The 19,320-nt window shown below is 52.0% G+C and overlaps 1 protein-coding gene across 2 annotated transcripts in view; it reads left to right on the top strand.

Annotated features, from left to right (window-relative positions):
* The first annotated feature begins 1,112 nt into the window (after window positions 1–1,112).
* The window catches only part of ST8SIA5 (ST8 alpha-N-acetyl-neuraminide alpha-2,8-sialyltransferase 5), a 60,819-nt gene continuing 42,611 nt past the window's right edge, over window positions 1,113–19,320 (top strand). Inside the window, exon 1 of one of the 2 annotated variants that reach the window (XM_047827947.1) lies at window positions 1,113–1,635. In XM_047827947.1, coding sequence (XP_047683903.1) covers window positions 1,505–1,635 — 131 coding nt within the window. In that variant the 5' untranslated portion in view covers window positions 1,113–1,504. The remainder of the gene's footprint in view (window positions 1,636–19,320) is intronic. The other variant, XM_047827948.1, reaches the window with a different exon arrangement.

The raw sequence follows: 19,320 nt of genomic DNA, 5'->3' as shown, positions 1-19,320 counted from the left end.
CCCGTGTTCCTTGCTCTTTCCGGCTGGAAGAACGAAGTCGCAAAGGGTAAGGCCGGAGCAGGGGAGTCCTCATCAAAGTTCTATTTGCTGGCTGCGGTTGGAGTCAGTCCCGTGGAGAGCTGAGTCCTTGCCCTGACTCCAGAACCTCCCTAGAGGCTAGAGGGCCCTGAGAAGCGGCGCCCTGAAATCTTCCAGCCAGGTGAACGCCGCTGGCACGTGACACCCCAGGCCTCGAGAGACTGCGGTGTCAGGATGGCAGGGCTGTCGCCCAGCCCGCAGGGCGGGGTGTGATTGGGAAAAGAGGAGCGCATTTAGGGGCTTGGATTTCTGAAGAGGCACGACTCTGGCATTGCATTTCTGTTTATTTTCCCTGGCGTGCACTCTGAAGCACAGACCTTTCCAGACTTACTGACTTACTAAAGCTTCTGGCGACCGTGGTACCCTAAGGCGGTTGCCTGCTTGACCTAGGCTTTACGAGCGGTTCTAAGGATGAGACAGGGTCCCTGTGTCTTGGTAACAACAAGGTCTTTGACGACCGGCCGCGGGCTGCAGCCTGGGGGGGAGGGAGGAGGCCCGTGGCCGGGGTGTAGAGCCTCGGAATTTTCTCCCGGCAGGAGCTGGGTGCCCGGAGCGCAGGCGGCAGCCCCGCAGGCCATCAGCATGCAGGAGCCGCGCGCGCCGTCCTTGAAGGGCTGCCCGCTGACCTTGCTCCGCTTTCTCCGGAGAAATCTCCCGGGCGCGAGGACGCGGCCACCGCGGTGACTCAGTGCCCCTGCGTGCCGCAAGCAAATGCTCCCTTCCAGCATGCCCAGCTCCGCCGCGGCTTCCCCTTCCTGCCCTCTTTTTTAATTCCACGATTCAAACCCGGCGTTTTCCGCTCCACCCCTCCCCCCCTCTCCACCGCCCTCCCGTCATTCGCCAGACTGTCCGGGTGTTTTGTCCCCCACCTCCCATCTGCAGAGCCGAAGGCCAACCTTCGCGCTCCCTCGCTGCGGGCCGAGAGTCGGACGGGGCCCGCCGGGGCCGGGAGCCGCGCTGGGCGGCCGCTACCCGAGCCTGGCCGGAGGGGGCGGTGCGCCGCGCTCTTGGGTGCCCGGGCGGACGGCGCGCGGGCCCCGCTCCCCATTGGTCGTCACCTCGGCGGGAGGGGCCGCCCCGGGCCCGGGGCACCTGGAGTCGCCTCTCCGCAGGGAAATCGGCGGCTGCCCGGCACGGGCGTCCAGAGGTAAAGGCGTCCGGAGGGAAGGCCCGGGGCTGCGGCCGAGCTCTCCGCTGCCAGCCCTGCCCTGCCCGCCGCCCTGGCGCCGGCCACGCTCGGATGCCCCCTGTGCCCGCCCCGCCGGGCGGAAACTTTGCCTGGCCACGTCCCCTGCCCGCCTAACAGCGCCGAGAGGCTCCCGGTCGGCGGCGCGCCCTCCGGGGCCGCGAAGCCCCGCGCGTGATTGCGGGGCCCGCCAGGCGCCCGGCGCCCGCCGCGCCCCGCCGTGCGCGAGCGGCCGCCAGGATGCGCTACGCCGACCCCTCGGCGAACCGGGATTTGTTGGGGAACCGAACTTTACTCTTCATCTTCATCTGCGCCTTCGCCTTGGTGACCTTGCTGCAACAGATCTTGTATGGCAGAAACTACATCAAGAGGTAAGAAAGTCTGAGCGCGGGCGGGGGGTGCACGGAGCCCGCGGGCGAACCCCCGGGTGGCGGCCACAGAGTCGGCCCGGGTGTCCCCGGGCTGAGTGACCGTGGCTCCGCACTTGGCTTCCAGCACTGCCGCGTTAGGTTTGGGTCGTGGCTCTCCGAAGCGCATCTCGTCTCCCAGCGGGAGGAGAGCGCCTGCCCAGCGTGGGCCAGAGGGGTGCGACAACTTTGTTCTCTTGTGACAATGGGGGGCAGGTTGGAATTCCGAGCCGCCGAGCTGCCGATGAATCCATCTGAATGCCCCGAGGAGCCACGGGGTCAGATCGGAGTCGTCCACATCTACAGTGCCGTGGCCATTTGGTTGGAGGGGAGGCTCCCAGGAGCGGAGGGCTCAAAACCCAATAGGATCACCCCGTGAATCCTGAACTTTTGTTAGGGCTTCCAGGTGGAAAGCATTCCCCCTCCCCGCAGGAGTGCAGGGTAAGGTGGGGAGTGAGAGGTGGGCGGGACGGTGCCACAGGGATAGGGAATTTTAATCACCCAGTAACCGCTGGGTGTGTGAAACTCACAACCCGATCCCTTCTGAGACAAATTGTTCTTTCTCCACCTTACACGGAAGGTCAGAGCTGCGGCAGAAGTTAGCTCTCCCCTCGTTGGCTCGCTTCCCACCCCACCCCGTCCACGCGCGAACTCCCGTTCAGAGAAAGAGAGCAGTGGGAGGTGTCACGGCCTCGGTCGCTGTGTGTGCGAAATGCCAGCCGTTTCCTTCTGCTGGGGGGTGGGGGGGGGGCGGGAGACGCTTCGGGTTACTCTAGCTGGTTTCAGAGCTGCGGGAGAGTGCTGACCCTAGGATACTCCCACATCAGAGCCTCTTTTGGAAATAGCCTACCTCTCCTTCGGGCTGCAGGTCTTGGCTGCCGGTGCCTCCCCACGCTCGCTCACTTCCCCTCCCCCCAGGCCGATGGAAAACAAGAGGCCTCTCCAGCTGCATACACGTCTTGTCTTCTCCAGACTTCCAGATATTAAAACGGTTGTTCTCTTTCCGTGGTTTGGGTTCCACATCAGTCACTTGTGCCTCTAGTTCGTGCCCCTGGTTTGGGTGAGGGTTGCTGCTGGGTTTCCTTCCAGAAGCAGGAAAGCCAGGCAGTTAGGCTATTTCCCCTTCCACGTCCCAGAGCTGGGGAGTCTGAGGTCCCTTGTCCAGGACGTTTGTGGACATTTGGCCTCTGCTCCTGACCTCCCCAGGCAGCACTGTTGCCTGGTTAAAAGCAGCTGCTGAGCTTTGCATGGTGCGGGGGGCTTTGAAGGACAGTTTCAGAGTTTCCTGGCTTGCCCGGGTTTGCCTCCTCTTCCGGCCACAGCTGCCCCTGCAAGATAACCCTACACAAGGGCCGCTGGGCCCCAAACGGCCTCCACCTGCACTTGCGACGCAGCAGGGTGGCTCTGGGTTCCTGCACCCTGCTGGTACCTGCAGCACCACTGGGGCTGCTGGGATCCCTGCTGCCTTGTCAACAGTGGGAAAACATCAGCGCCCAGGGGAAACGCCAGCTCAACTACTAACTGGTTGCTCTGGCAAGCCCTCCCGGGTGTCGGTGTCGGGTGGGGGTGCTAGCTGCCTCCCATCCCTCCCTCACACAGAGATCCTGACTCCCTAAATCTCAGCTGCCACCTCCCAGGCTGCACTCCATCGACTTGGGCTCATCCAGTCAGGCAAACAGAACCTGCACATACCTGATCCTGGAAGGATGCTGTGAGGGTCTGTGAAGATGATTCCGCGGTCCTGGTGTTCAGGGGCTTTGAGGTCTCTTTGGGGAAACAAAAGGACCACAAAGGAGATAGATAAGTAGTCAGTGTTAATTAAATTGCCGGAGGAAGGAAGTTCCAGTGGACTGGAGTAGTTAGGGAAGACTGCCTGGAGGAGGTAGAAATTAAGCGGGCCCTTGAAGGAAGCAGAAGATTTAGGTGGGTGTGTTCGGGGCATGGGGGGGTGGGTGGGAAGGGGAAGTGCACATTCCAGAACTGAAGAGGGTGCGAGCAAAGGCGCCACACCCTTCTACATCTCCCGTGCCTGGACTACCCACCTACCTGTTTACCTGTCTCGTTTGTTACACATCACATCTCATTGTGATGAACTGACCTGATGTGATTATTGGTCTGTGTCCTGTCTGGAAAACACTCCACACTTGAGTGTTCCCCAGACAGAGGTCTTGAGACAGCCTCATGAGAATCACTCACGGGGCCACTGAAATGCAGATTCTTGGGCTCAGAATCTGAGCCTCGGGGGATGGAGCCAGTACCTGCTTTTTTCATAGGCTCCCCAGCTGACTCGTAGCAAGCTCCCCCTGCCACTCTAGATCCACAGTTCTCTGCGGGGAGAGGAGCGTTACCCCCAGGCAGTATCTGGGCACATTTTTGGTTGTCACACTGGGAGAGAGTGCTACTGGCACGTTAAGGGTAGGGGCCAGGGATGCTGCTAAAGATCTGACAGTGCATCACCTGCCTCCCACAAGAAGGCATCGCCCAGCCCCAACTACCAGTGCTGAAGTGGAGAAACCCTGCTCTCGACTGAAAGCCCCAGGAGGCAGGGATTCGCTCTGTTTTGTTCCCACCTGCACCCTGAGCACCAAATATGGTTGCCTGGCACACAGTAAGCTCTCGATAAATACTGGATAATGAAGAAATGATTGAAAGTGGTGTGTGTGCGCCCAGGGTAATCGGAAGACGCAGTGAAGAAATGGGTCCAGCTGGTAGAAGGGGGAGTGTGGACAAGGAGGACCAGATGTAACGTTGGGGGAGAAGCTTCAGTAGGTGCTTTGTGGATTGGGAAGGACAGTTTGAACTTGGTTCATTCAGTTGTAGGGAGCCACATGGGGTCTTTGAGTAGAGTAGTGATATGATAAAAGCCACTAGGAAGGAAGGTTTTCTGGGTTTTGTAAGGAGAGGTTAGCAATGGGGAGAGACTGGGAGGCCATTGTCACAACCTGGTCAAAAGTGAGAAGACTCTGGTGTAGGGGCAGATCCCCTTTAGACCTCCGGGATTCCTGAAGGCTGCTGCCCTTTGCGTCTGGGCTGGGCTGGGTTGATGATGTATTCAGCAAAGCCTCCATTGTTAACCACCTCACAAAGAGCTCACGGGCACAAAGACCGCAGACTGTCTCCGTGAGAGTCAGGGACAGGTTTCACTAGAAGGGAGCGGGGGATGTGAGTGGGTATGTGTTCTTTCTTTGGACGCCTGGCCTCTCAATGTGCTGTGCAGTGGTCACTTCTGGGAGTTCCCAGTCAGGACTCTGGGGACCCATCTTGCAAACACCTCTGGTGGTCAGGAGGGGAGAAGGGGGGCAGTGCAGAGGGCCCAGGGGGCATAGTGTCTCTAAGGAGACTCTGTGGATTGGGAAGAAACAACAAGAGACACAACTGCGAAGTTTGTCCTTGATGTTCTTGGCTTCCTCGTGTCTGTTCTTGGTTGAACAAGTACTTAGTGAAGATTTGCTGTATGCTAAACGGTGCACTAAATTCTGAGGACAGTGGTGTGCAAGACGAACACAGCCCAGGGGCTCTGGGGAGCGTGCAGTCTCTTGGGAAGATGGAAAGGCACATGATACACGCATAAGCCAAACTGGAGGTGTGAGCAAAGGACTCCAAAAATGAGTAGGGGGTCATAGTGGATCAGGATGGTTTCAAGGTACATGGAGGCATATGAAGGGAGGTGGAAGGAAGGGGGATGAAACCCAGCTTGAATAAGGACTGCAAAGTGCAGAGAGAAGCAAAGTAATTCTGCATAACTAGAATGTCACAGCTGTATAGTGGGGGGCGGGGTGCAAGGTGAGGCAGGCAGGGCTTGATTATGGAGAGTCAAGCAGGAGATGTGTGAGAAAAGCATGTTTGGAGGAAGGAGGGTAACAGATTTGAGTCTGGATCTGTTAAGACACTGCAAGAGATCCACCTAGAGCAATCCTGCAGCTCCTTGGGAATGAGCTCCAGAACTGGGGCGGGGGTGGGGGGGGGTGGGCGGGGTGGGGGGTGGAGAGCCAAGCTAGCAATGGAGATGGTGCAGTCACCATCAAAATCAGCATTTTCCCACCCTTTATCATTGTTATCCACAGTAAGAAATAGGCCAGAGATCTCGAACACACTCACATACACATCCATCTGAAACAAACATTTTGTGAAACAGTATTTGGCCTTATGATAAGAAATATGCTTTTGGGGCGCCTGGGTGGCTCAGTCGGTTAAGCGTCCAACTTCGGCTCGGGTCACGATCTCCCGGTTTGTGAGTTTAAGCCCCTCATCGGGCTCTGTGCTGACAGCTCAGAGCCTGGAGCCTGCTTCAGATGCTGTGTCTCCCTCTCTCTGTGTCCCTCCCCCACTTGTACTCTGTCTCTCAAAAATAAATAAATGTTAAAAATTAAAAAAAAAAAAACGAAAGAAAGAAATACGCTTTGGGCGCCTGAATGGCTTAGTTGGTTGAGCATCCAACTTCGGGTCAGGTCATGATCTCACAGTGAGTTCAAGCCCCACCTCGGGTCTCGCTGCTGTCAGCACAGAGCCTGCTTCTGATCCTCTGTCTCCCTCTCTCTGCCATCCCTCCGCTTGTGCTCTCTCTCCCTCCCTCAAAAATAAACAGTTAGAAAAGAAAAGAAAAGAAAAGAAAAGAAAAGAAAAGAAAAGAAAAGAAAAAAAAAGAAAAGAAAAGAAAAGAAAAGAAAAGAAAAGAAATATGCTTTAATATTTTTTATTCCGCTTCACTTTAAAAAACAAATCCAGCCTTAAAAAGGAAGGGAAATCCGATGCACGCTACAGCGTGGATGAATCTCAAAGACATTCTGCTAAAATAACCAGGCGCAAAATGACAAATATGGTATGTTTCCCCTACATGAGGCACCTGGAGTAGTCAATTCATAGACACGGAAAGTAGAATGGCGGTTGCTAGAGGCTGGAGGTGGGGTGGCAATTAGTGTCTAATGGGTACAGAGTTTCAGTTTGGGAAGATGAAAAAGTTTTGGAGATGGAGGGGGGTGATGGTTACCCAACAGATTGGGTACACTTAATACCCTTGAACTGTAGACTTAAAAATGGCTACAATGGTAAATTTCTGTTGCGTATATTTTACCACAATCCAAAAGCTTAAAAAATTCTAGGGGCAAACCACCCACACGATCTTATAACCTGTTGGTTTGAAACCCTTCGTTGGAAAAACACTGGTCCCTGTGATGAGGTTGGATGAGGTCACCCAGGAGAGAACAGACTGAAAGATGATGAAGGTCGGGGCACAAAGGAGAGCCTTGAGGTATGCCGGCACCTAAGGGTCCGGAGAGGAGAGCTGGCTCTGGAAACTGAGGCTGCATAGAGTAGAGGGGAACAGGTGTTAAGGAAACCAAGGGATACTGGTGCCAGGCAAGGAGCAGTCACCTGTGACACACACAGCAGAGGGATCAGGTAGGATACGGCCCACTTGGATTTGGGGAGGATGGGTCAAACAAAAGAAGGAGTTTCTAGAATCAGGGGCATGAAAATTATACCCTCTTCCTTTAAGCCCTCCACTGCCTCCATGCTCCTTTGTTAGTGAAGCTTTTACTTCACATAGACTTGCATCCCTAGAGTGCTGGGGACTTCTAGGACTTACACCTTAACAGAGGGTCAGGGAAAGGGCAATAGTTGTTTTTGTTGTTGTCGTTGTTGTTTCTTTTTTAGGTAGAAAGAAAGGTCATTGCAGATTTTTGTACAATCTGGTCTCAACCTGCCTTTTTTTTTTTCACTTTAATTTTTTAATTTTAATTTTTAATTTTTTGTTTTTTTTTTCAACTTTTATTTATTTTTGGACAGAGAGAGACAGAGCATGAATGGGGGAGGGGGCAGAGAGAGAGGGAGACACAGAATCGGAAACAGGCTCCAGGCTCTGAGCCATCAGCCCAGAGCCTGATGCAGGGCTCGAACTCACGGACCGCGAGATCGTGACCTGGCTGAAGTCGGACACTTAACCGACTACGCCACCCAGGCGCCCCTAATTTTTATTTTTTTAAGGTTTATGTATTTTGAGAGAGAGAGGGAGGGAGGGAGGGAGAGAGAGAGAGAGAATGAGAATGCAAGTGAGCGGGGGAGGGGCAGAGAGAAAGGGAGAGAGAATCCCAAGCAGGCTCTGCATTGTCAGTGCAGAGCCAGACTTGGGACTGGATCCCATGAACCCTGGGATCATGACCTGGACTGAAATCAAAAGTCAGACCCTTAACCGACTGAGCCACCCAGGCGCCCCATAAAAACATAATTTTAAAAATTATATTTTCTAAGCACTTGTAGCTAGTATATAGAAATAAATTTGATTTTTTTTGGTATACTGATTATATAATCAGCAACCTGGATAATGTATGCATAAGGACAATAATTTATCTGTAGAGTCTTCTGGAATTTCTACATAGACTTTTTCTCTTTTATCCCAACCCTATACCTTAATTCGTTTTCTTGTCTTATTGAGTTGGCTAGGACCTTTGCTGTAATGTTCAATAAAAATGTCATAGTGAATATCCTGGCCTTAATCCTCATTTTTTCCTTCTTTTTAAACTTTGCTTTTAAATAGCTTTATCAAAATATAATTTGCCCACTTAGAGCGTACAGTTAAATGACTTGGGGTATATTCACACCATTGTGTGCCCATCACCGCCATCAATGTTAGAATATTTTCATTACCCCAAAAAGAAACCCAGGACTCTTTAACCATCATCCCTAGTACTCTCATCCCTCCCAGCTGTAGGGATATATACACACTCTAGCGTATTTCCTGTCTCTATAGGTTTGTCTCTTCTGGGCATTTCGTACAAAATGGCATCATATGCTATGTGTCCAATATGACTGGCATCTTTCATTAAGCTTGATGTTTTCAAAGGTCATCCATGTTATAATATGCGTCAAGTACTTCATTTCTTTTTATCTTTTTGTTGCTCAATAGGATTCCATTTATAAATAGGCTGCATTTTGTCCGTTCTTCAGTGGTAGAGATTCGGTTCTTGTTTTTGCTGTTATGAATAATGCTGTGATGAGCATTTGTGTGCAGGTTTTTGTGTGGACATCCGTTTCCATTTCTCTTGGGTATATACTGGCAAGTGCAATTGCTGGGTCATGTGGTAACGCTATGTTACGCCGTTTGAGGAATTGCCAGACTCCTTTCCAAAGTGGTTACACCATTTTATACTCCCTCCAAGCAGTGCGTGAGCACTCCAATTTTTCCACAGTTTTTAAAACACTCATTAAAGGGGCGCCTGGGTGGCGCAGTCGGTTAAGCGTCCGACTTCAGCCAGGTCACGATCTCGCGGTCCATGAGTTCGAGCCCCGTGTCAGGCTCTGGGCTGATGGCTCGGAGCCTGGAGCCTGTTTCCGATTCTGTGTCTCCCTCTCTCTCTGCCCCTCCCCCGTTCATGCTCTGTCTCTCTCTGTCCCAAAAATAAATAAACGTTGAAAAAAAAATTTTTTTTTTAAAAATAAAAAAAAAAAAAACCCACTCATTGTCTATCCTTTTGGTCATAGCCATCTCAATGGGTTTGAAGCGGTATTTCATTGTGGGTCTGATTTCGTATTTCCTTGATGACTAACGATGTGGAACAGACTTTCAAGTACTTCCTGGCCAATTGTATATTTTCTTTGGAGAAATGTCTGTTCAGATCCGTTGCCCATTTTCAAATCGGATGAGTTGTCCTTTTATGATTGTGAGAGTTCTTTGTAGATTCTAAATATAAGTCCCTTATCAAATATATAATTTCTAAAATATTTCTCTCATTCTGGGGGTTGACTTTTTTACTTCCTTTAAGCGTGAAAGTTTTTAATTCTGGTGAATTCTGATTCCTGTATATGTTTTTTGCTGTTGGTCTCTTGTGCTTTAGGTACCGTATCTAAGAAGCCAGTGCCCATGCCCGCTGACCAGCGTCACAAAGACTTACCCCTGTGTTTTCTTCTAAGAGTTTTATAATTTTAGCTCTTAGGTTGAAGTCTTTGCTCCACTTGAGTTGAGTTTTGTGTATGGTGTGACCAAATCTAACCTTAAGGGGAATGATGGTTCAAGTGTCTGCAGTGAGTATATCTGCTTAGTGTTTTGGTTTTTTTATAGATAAGCTCTAAGAGATTAAGACGACTCCGTTGTAGAATATTCAACACATTTTGCTTACTTGTTTTATGGTATTTGGATATTCATTTTAGCAGATGATTTTTCTACCTTGGTTGGGTGATATATAGGTTTTTTTTGCCTTCAATCTTTTGATGTGATAAATTCCATTAGCAGATGTTAAACTTATAATTTTAGGGATAAACCCAGCTTGTTGATAGTGTATTATTTATTTTCTGTGATGTGAGATTTTGTTGAGTAAAATTTTTATTTAAGATATTGTATCTTATGTTATTGAATGCTACTGGTGTGTAATTTTCGCTTATAATGCTGCCTTTGTCTTGTCTTAAAACCAGTCTTGGGGCGCCTGGGTGGTGCAGTTGGTTAAGCGTCCGACTTTAGCCAGGTCACGATCTCGCAGTCCGTGAGTTCGAGCCCCGCGTCGGGCTCTGGGCTGATGGCTCAGAGCCTGGAGCCTGTTTCCGATTCTGTGTCTCCCTCTCTCTCTGCCCCTCCCCCGTTCATGCTCTGTCTCTCTCTGTCTCAAAAATAAATAAATGTTAAAAAAAAAATTTTTTTTAAAAAACCAGTCTTATAAAAAGAGTTGGGGGATATTCCCTCTTCATTCTGTGGAATGATTTATGCAGGTTTGAGATCATCTGTTCTTTGAAAGCTTGGTAGAACTCGCCTGCACAGCCATCCACACCTAATGTTTTCCTTGTGGGAAGGCCATAAGTTACTAATTCCATTCCTTTAATGGTTAAAGATGATTTGGGTTTTCTATTTTTTCCATCACACAGGAGCAGAGGTTGGGTCTACTTTGTCCTGACTTTCGTGGAGAAAACTCCCCTGTACGCTCTCTTCCCTCCAGCCTTGCTCTCTCCTGTGTCGGGAGGGTGCAGATCTGGGCTGCCTGCATGTGGCTGGTGCAGGCCTGAGACTTGAGGATATGAAACTGGGTCAAGGAAAAGCACAGCCTGACTCTGTGCTGTATCTGAAGTGTGTGTTTGAAGCCTCTCCTCGAGGAGCCACCCCTCCTTCTGTTCGGCTGCCCTGAGAAGCAGGCATAGCCCAGGAGATGGGACCATAGGGGCTGGAGGGTCTACCCAGGGGCTGGTTCTGGAGGGGAAGGGTGCCTAGTGGGGACCTGGTGGAGATGGACGGTCCCCCAGAGAGGAGAAAGATGCCAAGCTGACTGCCACCGGGGTGTGTGCTGTCCTTATCATTTCTCTGGTCATGACCTTATCATTTCTCTGGTCAGAGCAAGCTTGTCTTGAGCACCTGCTGCAGGGCTGGGACTCGGGTGAGGCAAGCCAGGCACCCAGGGGACAGAACTCATGGAGGCCTCCTCTTTGGGGTCTACCCTGCCCTTGCACGAGCCTGGGATCAGGGGCTGACTGCAATTTTGCACCCCGGGAGTCTTGCTTGCCTCAGTGCAGTCCCGCGTCTGACCTGCTGTGTGCCCCTTCCTCTCTTGGTCGGGGTGTCAGCTCCCCGTCCCTTCCCCACCACACACAGAGGCACAGTGCTGTTCTCTCACTCTTCTCCCTACCCCTTTCTCTGGCCAGTTCTTTTCTTTTTGACATCTGTACTTTTTCAGGGAAATTTTACCTCTTAGAGGACTCGGCATCTCTTCTTTGACTTATCCAGGCCCACTCACTTCTCATCTAAGACCCTCTCATCCAAAACGTCTCTAGTTTAGCCCTCCACCCTGTGTGTAAGGACCCCCGCCCCTTCCCCACCACACACAGGGGAAGGATTCATTAGCTAATGATATTATTAACATTCCTTAAGGGTTTATGAGCCAGGCTCTGACCTTAGGAGATAATCCTAAAGGAGGACTATTTCATTTAATCCTTACAGCAGTCCTGCTAAACAGAGACAGTCATCCTCATTTAATACTCAGAGAGGGTGAGTAACTTGTATGAGGTCACAAAGCTTGTAAGACCCTTAAAAGAGGTGTTTTTTTTTTTAATTTTAATGTTTATTTATTTTTGATAGAGGGAGACACAGAATCTGAAGCAGGCTCCAGACTCTGAGCTGTCAGCACAGAGCCCAACGTGGGGCTCGAACTCACAAACCATGAGATCGTGACTTGAGCCGAAGTCAGACACTTAACTGACTGAGCCACCCAGGTGCCCCTAAAAGAGATGTTTTACCCATCTCCCAATTCCCAGGACCCAGCACAGTGCCTGACATTGATCATTGAATGAATGGATACATACAAAGGGAACCTCTAAACTTTTCCTAAAAACAGACAAACGTCAACTAAATGTGCACTCAGCTTTGAACCAGGGGGAGGAGGGGATGTTACCGAAGACTTATTAGATATGATACATGTTCTTAAGGAACTTACAGCACACTTAAAGAGACAGACATCAAAAATATGTAAACTGTATAAATAAGCCTGTAACTGTGTGGCATAGACGACAAATTTCGTAGGTTTCAAAGGTGAGAGCAGTTGGGATGATGGGTAGCTGGGTGGGACCTGATGTGGGCTTTGGAGAGCCAGTGCGCTCCAGGAAGGTGATTCAGGGGGCAGGCTGGGGTGTTGAGGCTGCAGGAGCAGGTGATGGAAACCACCGAAGGCTTTTGAATTTCTTTTATTCCCTAGTGCTCTGTGAGCCGGGGGGCCTCTCTGGTCTCTGCTGAGTCCTCTGCAGTGTGAGTGGATGGCCAAGAGGGCTGCTCTCTCTCTCCCGGCTCTGATGAGGTGGGCCGGCCCTTCCGGACAGAGGCTTGGGACGGGCTTTGCCAATTCTGTTTGCAAGGGGCCCACAGTCCTGCAGAGCCCCTGGATGGTGGGGGACGGAAACGAGGCTGGTAAGCCAGGAGATGGCGTGTGGGACACCGCACAGTGAGGGTGCCAAGCTTATTGGGAGAATGAAATGCATCCGTGCTCACCCCAGCCTGAGAGTGTATGCGATTTGTGCTGCTTCTGTTGAGTCTCTGAGCAAAGGAACCTAAGCCTCCGCCTCCACCCCCCCAACCCCAGCTCACCATTCTTCCCCCTCCATTCTTCCCCAGCCCATTAGGCTGAGGATCAGTATTTCTGGGATCACCACTGCTGTTTCCCCAGAAATAAACCACAACCTTCCAAAAGAAGGCTTAAAGGAGGCGGGACTCTCCTTTAAGAGAAAAAGAGTGTTTTCTCTTTCTTCCCTGTCAGGCTGGGCTGCTGTCCTGACACAGGTTCATGACTCTGAGTCCAGTGCATGTAGAGCTGATGTTCCCACAGCTCCCACCCAGTGCCCTCCAGCTGGTGGGGTGGAGGCATTCTGCACATCCAGTCTCACTCAGCCTCGCCTTGGGTTGGTTGATTAAGTGCTTGCCTTCTCGCTTCATTCGTTCATTCGTTCGTTTGTTCATTCATTCATTAGTTTGTTCGTTCATTCAGCAAGCATAACTTCCGTGCCCTTTCTATACCAGACCTTTGGTGTCCAATATAATAGCCATTAGCCACGTGTGGCTGTGGAACACCGGAAATGAGACAGATCTAAACTAAGGTGTGTTGTGTGTAAGTATAAAATACACGCTAGATTTCAAAGACATAATATGAAAAAAGATGTAACATATCCCACTAATTTTTAAATTGATTATATGTTGAAATGACAATTTTTTTGATATATTAGATTAAATACAAATATATTGTTAAAATTAATTTCACTTTTTTTTTTTTTTTTTTTTTTACTTCATAGAAACCTTTTTATTTTGAGAATTGTAGACTCACATACAGGTGTAAGAAATAGTCCGGAGAGAATCTGTATACCCTACTCCTGTTTCTCCAGATGGTAACATCTTGCAAAATTATAGTACCGATGTCACAACCAGGAAATTAACATTGATACAATCCATCAACCTAATTCAGACTTCACTGGTTTTACACACCACTCATTTGTGTGTCCGTATGTAGTCACTTCTGTGGAATTTTATTAGGTGTTTTTATTGTGGCTAGCAGAACATTCTAGATTATGGATGTGGCTCCTGGTGTATTTCTGTTGGATTGTTTGGCTCGAGTTTCTGGTTGCCGAGATGTAGCAAACAGGTTCCCTTTCAAGGAGCTCATAGGGGGAGAGGGACCAACTACTCATGAAACGTTCACAAACTCTGTTACGTACTAAGGACCAAGTGGGCTGGGGCTCTAGGACAGAGAGACTCCTGTGGCCTCAGTCCTTGTGGAAACCTGTGTCTTCAATGGATAAAGGAGACTACCGGTTTGAAACAGGGTGGGGGCTCCAGTCCTCCCCACCTGGCTCCCTCTTCCTCACCCCCACCCTCCACCACGTCCCCTCTCTCCTCTGCAGAGTCTCACAGGGTACCCCAGTGCTCCACAGAGCCAAGCTTGGGAATCACTGGACGAGGCTGAGGATTTGAGGGGAGTCTTGAAGGAAGAGGAAGGTCTTGTCCTAGAGGATCAGAGAAGCAACCCTAGTAGGGTCTGGTGGAGCCGCTGTAACAAAGTACCACAAACTGGGCGGCTCCAACCGAAAGTTCTGGAGGCTGGAAGTCTACGATGAAGGTGTCAGCAGGGCTGGTTCTTCTGCGAGCTGTGAGTGGGAACCCGTTCCATGCCTGTCCCGTAGCTTCTTCGGCTTTGCCTGTCATCTTTGGCCTTCGTCGGCTTATAGGGTCTCCCCCTTCATCTTCACATGGCGTTCCCCCACCCCCGCGTACGTGTCGCTGTCCGAATTTCCTTTTTTTATATGGGGGCCCACCCTACTCCAGTATGACCTCATCCTAATTTAACTAATACCGTCTGTGATTCCCAAGTAAGGTCACCTTCCCCGGTAGTGGGGGTCAGGACTTCAACATACGAATTTCGGAGGGACGGATACAACCCGTAGCGGGAGCCAAGGCTGGTGCAGGAATGAAATGACTGGAGAAGTTCAGCCAGACGGGGTTCCCCAGGCTGGGGAGAAGAGTGTGGGCTGCTGACCCCGGAGACACGCGCACACACAGGATCTGGGACACATCATCAGAGGGAAAAGACAGAATTAGCGGGAGCTCTCAGAGCGGTTGGACTAAATGCATGGATGAGTGTTTGAGGGGACCCGCCCCCGATGTCTCCATCACCCCTCTGCCTTCCAAGGAGCCAGGGGTCCCCACTCTGCTCACTGTGGTGTGCCATTTGGGCCCGGAGTGCCAGAGGACAGCAGGAGGGCTGTGTGTGTGCCCGCAGCTCCTCTCTCACGCCGTGCTCCACTTGCCGCAGCCCCTCTTGGAAGGGAGGTCTGGAACAGCGGCCCAGAGAACGCTGGATGTTTGGATGTCGGCTGAGGGGCCCAGGCTCTTCCGTGGTCTGTAGATTGGGGGTGGCAAGGTGGTCTCAGGACTGTGCCTGGAGCTTGTCTGGTTTCACTCTCTCTGGACCCCTCCCCTGGCTGGGTGTCTACATGTGCACCTCCCCTGCCCCTGCCCCTGCCCTAGCACTGTCAGTGCTCGGACAGCCCCGGGCCCTGGCCCAGCAGCTCCTTAGCCAGAAGCCTCGGCAAAGCCACGGACGGCCGTTAAATCCAGGAGGCTCTATCTGCCCCCTGGGACCCTGGGTCCCAGGCCTGGGGGCTCTCAAGGAGACCTCTGCAGTGCCTCAGGGGAGGACAGTCCCCCACTCCTCTGCTCCTCCCTCAGGAAGCTCCCACTACAACAGCTTTTCTGTTGCCCCAACTGGGTGAACCCTGGGGATGAATCCACTTCCCTTGCCCTCCTGAGGTTCTTCTGAGGGGGATGTTACCACCCGGCCCTTCACAGAGAAGTAGTGAGTCACTGGTGAGTCAGGAGCGGGGACAGGCGAGGGAGCACGGGGAACCTGGCAGTTAGGCCCATTAATCCCACTGAAAAGGCTTCCCAGCTGGCAGGCGTTTCCGCCCTGATCCGGGTGGGAAGGTCCAAGCACCTTCTCAGAGAGGCCTTTTCTGACCAGTTCCTTCTGTGGACCCGGAGCTGGGGGAGGCCTGGGGGGCCTTAGCGCTTGCAGACTCCTGGTGGCCCAGCTGAGCTCTTGGCTCCTCAGAAGATGACATTGGTCTCATCTCCCTCTCAGATGGTTTTGAGGGACCAGAAAGGTGGCGCTGTTTCTCTGAACGCATGCCCCATCACCTGCCGCCTGCCCTGTCTCACGCGGGGTCACTCTTGCCAGCCCCAGGAGAAGCCATCACCTCCGGCCTCGGGCCCCTGCAGGTGTTGGCGCTCTCCTGGAACATCCTTCCTCCGGACCCACCTGCTGCCTCATCACCCACTTCCTGTCCTGCCCCATATCGCCTTCTCAGAGACGCCCTGACCCGAAACTCCTTACCCCCTCGCCGCCCTTTATTTATTCCAGGGCACCTTTCACCCTCTGACACACTGCACGTCGATGACCTGTTAGCTTATTGTCGTCGTATCCATCTCTCTCTGGTCGAGGTCCCTTCCTCTGGGGCAGGGCTTTTGTCTTTACTTTGTTCATTGTTGAATCCGAGCCCCCAGCCTGGCAGGGCTGTTCGATAAACATAGAATAATATAATAAATATTTGGAATGAGTCTATGTATGTAATAAAATAAAAATAAAATAGCGTGAAGACAAAGGAAAGGTCTCCTCAGTCAGCTGTGAGGGACAACACAAGCGATTTGCTGGTTAATAATGGAAAAGTGGTTGTCCATTTCATTTCACAAACTTGGTGCGAAAGAGCTCATTTCCTTTTTTTTGTTGTTGTTTTTTTTTTTTTTAATTTTTTTTCAACGTTTTTTATTTATTTTTTGGGACAGAGAGAGACAGAGCATGAACGGGGGAGGGGCAGAGAGAGAGGGAGACACAGAATCGGAAACAGGCTCCAGGCTCCGAGCCATCAGCCCAGAGCCTGACGCGGGGCTCGAACTCCCGGACCGTGAGATCATGACCTGGCTGAAGTCGGACGCTTAACCGACTGCGCCACCCAGGCGCCCCGTTTTTTTTTTTTTTTTTTCTTTTAATTAAACCTTATCCAGGGGCGCCTGGGTGGCTCACCTGGTTGAGCGTCTGACTTCAGCTCAGGTCATAATCTCACGGTTCGTGAGTTCGAGCCCCGCACTGGGCTCGCTGCTGTCAGCCCAGACCCCGCTCAGATCCTCTGTCCGCCTCTCTCTGACTCTCCCTTGCTCACATTCTCTCTCTCAAAAATGAATAAACATTTATTTCAAAAAAAGAAAAAGCCCACCTTATCCACCAGCTGGTGGGTAACTGAGTCTATCATCATGGAGGTGCCTTCTTTTTACTCCCCGCCCCCACCCCAGAGTTTGTGCGGAACAAACAGTTGGGGGCTCCCTAGCCACCCCAGCCTCGATCAGTCTGCGCACTGCTTTCTGGAGGCTTTTGGAGCCCTAGGTGCAGCTTCCTGGGGTGCCCCGAGCAGTGGGCTTTCTGAGGCCCTGCTGTCTGTCTAGAGGGGGAAGTGGTGGGGAAACCCCGGGCCTCCTGGACTTGAAGCATCTTCTGCCAGCCACCCCTCCTAGACCTGGGGGACCCCCTCCCCTCCTGGTGCCAGCTCAGTTTCTTCAGGGGGCTGGGAAGCTTTCAGCCTTCACAACCCACAAGGCCCTAAAGTAAGAGGATAAAAAAGCCCAGCTCCCTTCTTGGAGCGGGGGAGGGAATAAATAATTCAACAGATTATCCTCCCACGAAAGTTACATACTGATGTTTTCTGAATGACTTTCTTCTTTTATGGGTTTTTTTTTTTTTTTTTCACATAGAGCCAACTCAAGGTTACCCTTGCAATAATAGCAGGTCAGGCATGTGGATTCCTACTGCACACTCCATCAGTGGGCGAGTGGGCTGAAAGAGGGTAGTCATGGGCTCCGGAAGGGAAGGGTGCTCCCCTGGGCTCCCCGGAGGGGGTGCTGTTGTGGCGGTGAACTTGTGCACTGTGCATGAGGCAAAAGGCTGAGGGGGCTGACCCAGTCCCCGGGACGGAAGACCCTAACGCGTGCTGTGTGCGGCCGGCTCCCGGGACGGGATCCAGAACGTCGGTGGCACAAGGACTAGACTGAGAGTCGGGACTCCTGAGTTCCAGGTCTAGCTTTGCCACCCTCTGGCTGAGAGGTAATTTCTCACCCAGTGTCTCAGTTTCCTCAGCTGTGATGGATGATGCACACTATCTCCCTTATGCACAGGGGCTTCTGGCGGGGGGTCCCCCAGACGGCATCCAGCAAGCAACATGGCGCATTTGGTCCGCACAGTGTTTCCACCTTGAATTCATGGGCGGCACTTAAATATTGGGGTGCCCTAGACTCCCAAGGAGGGAGCAGGGTGGGCATGGAGGAGACAGCTTAACTCTGTGATACTCTGGTCCGGGGCTCTGGAGACATCCGAGACAGCTCCCCTCGCCTGAAAGATGGGAACAGAATTCTGAAGATTTGCCGAAGGTCACCGGGCTCATTAGTGGCCGATCCAGGTTGACCAGACGGCAGCTCAGACAACCATCGCTGTCCTGTTCCTGTAGCTTAGAGGCTATGTATTTTAAGGGTTTTTATTAAAAATTTTGTTTCTTCTTTCATTTATCTCTTTTCCCCTGAGTCTCCCCCCTTTTTGCTGTTTGTTTTGTTCTCTGACTTTGAAGTTCAAGCTTTTCTCACAACGCCTGTTCATATTTAAGGGCAAGCCAGTCTCCAGAAGGTTCACTGGAGCCCTGTGAGGAGGGCATTGTCTTAGGACAGTTGTTCTCAGCTGGGAGGATTTTGCCTTGGCGGCGCGGGAGACATTTGTGATCGTCCCAATGGGAGGGTGGAAGATGGGGTGCTCCTGGAATCTAGAAGGTAGACACTGGGGGTGCAGCTCAGCCCCCCCACAATGTACAGGACAGTCTCACACCACAGAATGACCCAGCCCCAAATGCCAGCAGCACCAGGTTGAGAGACCCTGTGCTAGGGCAATCGGGTGACCCAAGCCCTATTTTTACATGCCCCCCCCCCACTCCTTTTTTTGACCTGGTCTGGTTCCCTCCGCAAACCCACCATAGCCACCGGTGGGGCGGGGTGTGGGGCAGGTGGGTTTCAGATTAGCTTGTCCGTGAATGAGGAGGACTGAGGCACTTCCGTGGGTCAGCTCCCCGCGGCGCGGCCTCCTGACAGCCATGGGGCGGGCAGGCCGATGCCACAGCGTCCATGGGCGCCTCATATGAACCTAGGTCCCCGGCCTTTCAGCCCCATTCCGTGCTCCTGCCTTCAGGGGCCCCGGCCCCCCGGTTTAAGAGCCTTCTTGAGTTGTGCACGGGGAAGAGATGCGCTCCTCATAAACGGGGCTCCACTCTCTCAGGTCTGAGGGAGTTAGTTACCCATCTGCTTTCATCTTGCGCGGTGCTGCGGCTGGCCTCTCCTGTCACCTCTCCATGCTCGCGGCCTTGTCTGTTCCTTTGCTATCATTTCAGTCAGGGTTGGGCAGGCAGCGGAAATAACCAGGTGTGTTGACCAGGAGAGCCAGACTTCATTAAAAGCTTTGCAGCGTGCCTGACCCCCGAGGACGGCAAAGTGCTGGCAGGCGGGAGCTCTTCTGGTAGAAGTCTCTAGAAGGTGGGGGTGGAGGGACGCACCACACAGGAGGTAGGAGAGCTCTATGACCTTGACCTCGCCAAGGCTCAGTTTCTCTGTGTATCCAG

Source organism: Prionailurus viverrinus, chromosome D3, assembly GCF_022837055.1.
Source record: "Prionailurus viverrinus isolate Anna chromosome D3, UM_Priviv_1.0, whole genome shotgun sequence".
Taxonomy (NCBI): Eukaryota; Metazoa; Chordata; class Mammalia; order Carnivora; family Felidae; genus Prionailurus; species Prionailurus viverrinus.
This window is presented reverse-complemented; position numbering and strand designations above follow the sequence as displayed.